Genomic DNA, 6,166 nt, shown 5'->3' with positions numbered 1-6,166 from the left:
GTTTAGAGAGAGATGAAAGATTTAAGCTGAGAATTTGGAAATGAGAGTTTTTCAAAGAATGAGGGGTATTTATATGAGGTTTTTTTTAAGGATAAAATGGGTTGGCCTCTAAAGGCCCAAGCCCAAAATATTTTTATTTTTCTAAATAATAAAACCCCACTATAATTTATTCAAACAAAACAACTTGATATTAGATTTTAAAACTCCACCCTTTAATAAATTAATTGGCCAATAAAATGGGACTTTGGAAATTTTAATTTTTTTAAATACAAAACTTAAAACATCAACTTTATTTTTTTTTGAAACATTTCTAAACTATTTGGCATTGCACAAGTTAACTTTGTCAGTTACCCGTCGAAACGTGATCTTTCGAACTAATCTTGGGAATTAAGCAAGATGATCTCTAATCATCATAGCTAAATCCTAGGAAGACTTAATTCTCAATAAAGATCCTAAAAAAAATAAGGTGCTAACTTGAAATTCCGAAATGACGGATTGTCACAGTCTCCCCAATCCTGAAAAATTTCGTCCCGAAATTTATGCGTCAAATTCAGATCATGACTTGTTCGAGAATAAGTGGGGATACTTGCTTTTCATGAAATCTTCTCTTTCCCACATATATTTCGGTCCATGCCTGGAGTTCCAATGAACTTTCACAATTGGAATTTTGCTGCGCCTCAACTGCTTGACTTTACTATCAAGGATTTCGACCGGCTACTCAACGAAACGTAACCGTTCGTTAATTTGAATGTCTTCCATGGGTAAGATCAATGTTTCGTCAGCTAAACATTTCTTAAGGTTTGATACATGAAATGTATCGTGGATGGCACTCATCTCTGGGGGTAAGCTTACTTTGTAAGCCACTGGTCCGATTCTTTCGAGAATAACAAACAGACCAACATACCTTGGACTAAGCTTTCCTTTCTTACTGAAACGTACAATCCCTTTCCACGGAGATACCTTCAAGAGGACTTTATCACCCACTTGAAATTTCAATGGTTTCCTTCGGTTATCGGCGTAGCTCTTTTGACGGTCTCTCGCAGCTTTAAGTCTTTCTTGGATGATTGAGATTTTGTCGATTGTCTCCTGAATGATGTCAGGTTTAATCAGCTGCCTGTCACCAACTTCCAACCAGCTGAGTGGTGATATGCACTTACGCCCATACAAGGCTTCATATGGTGCGCACTGGATACTGGCGTGATATCCATTGTTATAGGAGAATTCAACCAATGGCAGATGAGTATCCCAACTGCCCCTAAAGTCTATTACACAGGCTCGTAACATATCCTCCAGCGTTTGGATTGTCCTTTCCGTTTGCCCATCCGTCTGAGGATGATAGGAAGTGCTCAAGTCCAGCCTTGTGCCTAGTGCCTTTTGGACTGATTGCCAGTAATAGGCACTCCATGTCGCGATACGATTTCATTGATATATAACTACGCAAGCCTTTACGTACTAAAGTCTTCTCGAATAGGTAGGAAATGTGCAGATTTCATAAGTCGGTCCACTATGACCCATATTGAGTCGTATCCCTTCCTCGTTCTTGGCAACTTTGTAACGAAATCCATTGATATCTACTCCCACTTCCATTGGGGAATCTCTGGTTGCTGAAGAAGACCAGATGGTTTCTGATGTTCAGCTTTTACTCTTGCACAAGTTATACACTGACTCACGTACAAGGCAACATCCTTCTTCATTCCTGGCCACCAGTAATAATCTCTTAGCTCTTTGTACATCTTATCGGTTCCTGGATGAATTGAGTATCTTGAACGATATGCTTCCTCTAAGATCATTGACCGGAGACTGTTACTCTTTGGTATCCAAACTCTTTCTCTGAAGTAACGCACCCCATCTTCTCGAGTTTCGAATTCCTTTTTTAGATGATGTAGGGTTTTGTTCTTTAGGTTCTCTGGTTTCAACGCCTCTTCTTGAGCTTCAAGAATTTGCGTTTTTATATTCGTTTGGACCAACAATCCCATGGCTCGTACTCTTGACGGTTTCACTTTTTCTTTTTGGCTTAAGGCGTCCGCTACCATGTTAGCTTTCCCCGGGTGATACTTAATTTCACAATCATTATCATTGAGAAGTTCAACCCACCTCCGTTGCCTCATATTCAACATCTTTTGATCAAATATATGTTGAAGGCTTTTATGATCGACGAAAATGGTGCATTTGGTGCCGTAAAGATAGTGCCTCCATATCTTAAGTGCAAATACTACTGCTCCCAATTCAAGGTCATGTGTAGTATAATTCTTCTCATGCACTTTAAGTTGTCTCGAGGCATATGCAATGACCTTATCTTTTTGCATCAATACGCATCCTAAGCCTTGATGCGATGCATCACAAAAGACTACAAAGTTTTCCGAACCCTCTGTTAAGGATAAAATAGGTGCATTGCATAGTTTCTRCTTGAGAGTCTCGAATGCTTCCTCTTGTTTCTCACCCCAAATAAATTTCTTGTCTTTTTAGGTTAAGGCTGTGAGTGGTTGTCCGATTTTCGGAAAGTTTGCGATGAATCTTCGATAATAACCTGCCAAACCAAGAAATTGTCGGATCTCGGTTGGGGTTCTTGGGGCTTTCCAATTCCTAACAGCCTCGATCTTGGCAGGATCTACCTGAATTCCTTTTTCATTAACTATGTGACCAAGAAATTGTACTTCTCATATCCAAAATTCGCATTTGGAGAATTTTGCATACAATTTCTGGTTCCAAAGTAGCTCCAATATTATCCTCAGGTGTTGCTCATGATCCTCCTTGCTTTGGGTATAGATCAATATATCATCTATGAAAACGATTACGAATTTATCCAAGTAGGGTCGACAGACTCTGTTCATTAGATCTATAAAGACAGCCGGTGCATTGGTTAGCCCGAATGGCATAACCATAAATTCGTAATGACCGTACCGGGTCCGGAAGGCTGTTTTGGGAATGTCCTAYTCCCGAACTCTCACTTGGTGATATCCGGATCGTAGATCAATCTTGGAAAAATAAACCGCACCTTGGAGTTGATCAAACAGATCATCGATTCTAGGAAGAGGGTATATATTCTTGATGGTCAACTTATTAAGTTCCCTATAATCAATGCACATTCGAATTGACCCATCTTTCTTTTTAACGAATAGAACCGGTGCACCCCATGGTGAGTAACTTGGTATTATGAATCCCCTATCTAATAACTCCTGGAGTTGGGTTGACATTTCTTGCATCTCCGATGGTGCCAAGCGATATGGGCATAAAGTTCGATCAAGTCGTAGGGGTTGAGATTGATCAAGTCATTGTCGTTGAAGATGCTGACCTGACTGTGAGCTCTCTCCACCGTGTACTCGATATATCTTATTGCTCTGTTGGCGAATGTCCTCATTTTTATATCCATTACCTTCCTTATCCCATCATTTGAGAAGACAACTTATGGTGGTTGGGTAGTCTGTCTAACAAATCGATGATGTAGGAGGTCCATGGATTCTGGTAAAAGAACTGGAGGATTGAGAGGTAGGCTTTCATCGCGATCGTGGTACATGTATTGATGGATATTCTCCATCATGATAGGTTCCCTTGGTGGTATCTCTGGACGTCTCCTTAGTGATTCCATGTTCTGTATTATTTCATCGACTAGGCTCTGAGAAGGATGCCTAGATGAAGAAGGAATGTCCGCTTGCACCGTGGTTGGTTCGGTTGGAGGGTGTTTTGGGTAGAGGGTTGTGTATCGATTGGGAGGTGTGTATCGGTTGGCAAGAGGATGGTTTCTTGGGTTGGCTCAGGTTCATCGGGTTGGGTGATGAAAGGTTGTGTATCGCGAGGGGTTGGTGATGGGGTTAATGGTAGGTCTAGTGTTGGTGATGAAGTAAAAGGTGGGTTGGTGGGGTGGATGGATTTTTATTGGTTGAGGAACTCAACATGATGGGTTCAGGTGTGGTAGCAAGGGGAACAAGTACATTAAGTACATCTTCAGAGGGCTGAGCCTCTGGTTCCCTTGCTTGGGTTGAAGGGGATTGTTGTGTTTGGGGTGATGGAGATGGTGGGTTTTGTTGTTGGTGATAGGATGTTGAGGGTGTAGTGGACTCCATTGCTTGTGGAGCGGTGGCCTGTCTCTCCCCCTCATGAGGACCGAGACCTTGATCATCGGGGTCTGGATCCTCATGCCTTCGTCGTTTGAGGGGACGGCTTGATGAGCAGGAGGCCTTTAACCTGTTCTTCTTCCAAAGCCGTATATGCTCGGCCAAAGTACGCACCCGATCCTTGTTKCGCCATTGTTCCATGGTGTGAAGGAGAGTGTTGGTTCGATGTTGCTGTTGTTGAAGACTCTTCTCAGCACAATGGTCGACTCAATCGATCTGGCGGCAAACTTTGCACTTATCTTATTGATCGATGAGATAAGTTCCTTGGACAGAGCTTGAAGGTCGGCTCTGGTGGCAAGATCTGTGCTTGTTGTGGGTGGTGGTGGCATAGAGGTGGTGGCGGATGTTGATGGAGGATGAGGAAGGCTGGCGATGAGATTCCTCACCTCTGTAGTGAAGGAGGAGAATGTTGCATCGAAGGGGCCAGTAGAGGGAGGTGGATGTGGTGGAGGTTGGGTATGTTGGCTAGTATAGTGGTTGGGAGTTGGGTTAAGGTGGTTTGGATGTTGGTCATTTGGGTGGTGAGGGAGGTGAGGATTTCATCAATTGATGAAGATGTTTGTGGAAGTGTTGGTTGAGGGAGTTGGGTGAGGATTGTGGCAGGTAGGGCATTGAGGGTTTGGAAGATGGTGTTTATTTGAGTGGTTATGGTGGCTATGGTCTCATCGGTCGCAGTTGCCTGGACCATGAGGGTGGAGATTGAGTGGATGAGGAGTTGGTTTCTTTGGTTGGCAAGGGAGGAGGTGGTGTGGTGGTGTTGGGTTACGGTTTGTTGGAGCAATTAGAGACGGGTGGTATTGTCTCTGGTTTGGTTGGCAAGGGTGGTGAGGGTCTGTTGAAGGGTGCCAAGGGATTGTTGAAGGGTGGAGGTATCGATTGATAGTGGGTTGTCAACAATCCCTTGGATGATGAGTTTTAGGTCTTCCAAGGACCGCTTAACTAAGTCAACAAAGGCTTGGAACTCAGCCTTTGGGACCAGATCTGCTGTAAGTGTAACCCCTGCAGCAACGAATGCTGCAGGTTGAGCCTCTACTCCTGAGGCGCCTTCAATGCCTTGTGAAAACGTAGGCCTTAAAGGACTTCCATCATGTCCTTGATAGCCCTCAAGTGAGGAGCTATCTCCAGATGTTGCGACAACTTCTTCTTTCTCCTCGGCTTTAGAGGCCGGGTAAGAGAAGTAAGTGTGTTTCCCCTTCGCTAGATCAAGTATCGAAAGGGGTTGTGGTGCACGAAGGGAAGATCGCTCTGAACGATCTTGGGGTTCATCAATGGCAGAAGTAACACATGCTTCTGGGTGTGTGGGTGGTACTATCGAGCCTTGAGGCGATGGGGCTCTTATGTCTTCATCGCCTCTCTGTTGGGAGAGGGCCGATGGGTGTTGTGGTTCCTCAGATAAGTCATCTCCAGAGGCCCGAAGAATGGCCTATACATGGCTGGTTGGTTGTGGGATTGAACTGGGTGGTCCTTGTTCAATACCCCTTTGGCCTTGATCGCCAGGGGTAGATGTGGTGGTTGCCCTTTGGGAAGTGGCAGGGGGATTTGTTTGAGTAAGGCCGGGGGATGCACTAGGAGTGTCATCATCATCATCATCCGATAAAGATGCCTCCTGTGCTCCCTCGCTTGTTTCTAGGGACGGCTCTATTCGCTATGGGGTAGCTGCCCTTGGTTCATGGGACAACAGAGAGCATTCGTAGGTTCTACGTATCTCAGATGTCTCTGGAATGACACTGAGCATGGCTCTTGGAGATGGGTCTGTTGGTCGTGTATCTTTCCTTCGATAGAGTGGGTCGATGGCCATGAATTTTGAAGATGGGGGTGAATGGTTCTTCGGCCGGGAGACCATGTTTCCTCATCGCATCCCCTATGAATAGAGCGAGGAAACAAGGAAACTGAACAAAGGTAAGGGGCTTGCCGGTCGCCTGGAGCTCGCTTTTCTTGATTACGACCGTGTGGATCTCATTGTATATGAGAAAAGCGTAGTCGAGAGGGATGTTGAAGAAAAGTCCGTACATGATGGTCATGATGTTGATGTTGCCTTGGTCCATCGACCCTAG

General features: G+C 44.4%; 1 protein-coding gene across 1 annotated transcript in view; it reads right to left on the bottom strand.

Moving 5' to 3' along the window:
• Positions 1 to 4,245, bottom strand: part of LOC112499866 (calsequestrin-1-like) — a 7,866-nt gene extending 3,621 nt beyond the window's left edge. The window contains exon 1 of the mRNA XM_025103139.1: positions 4,183 to 4,245. Within this exon, the coding sequence (XP_024958907.1) occupies positions 4,183 to 4,245 (63 nt within the window). The remainder of the gene's footprint in view (positions 1 to 4,182) is intronic.
• Positions 4,246 to 6,166: the final 1,921 nt, after the last annotated feature.

Source organism: Cynara cardunculus, assembly GCF_001531365.2.
Source record: "Cynara cardunculus var. scolymus isolate 2C chromosome LG 17, CcrdV1, whole genome shotgun sequence".
Taxonomy (NCBI): Eukaryota; Viridiplantae; Streptophyta; class Magnoliopsida; order Asterales; family Asteraceae; genus Cynara; species Cynara cardunculus.
This window is presented reverse-complemented; position numbering and strand designations above follow the sequence as displayed.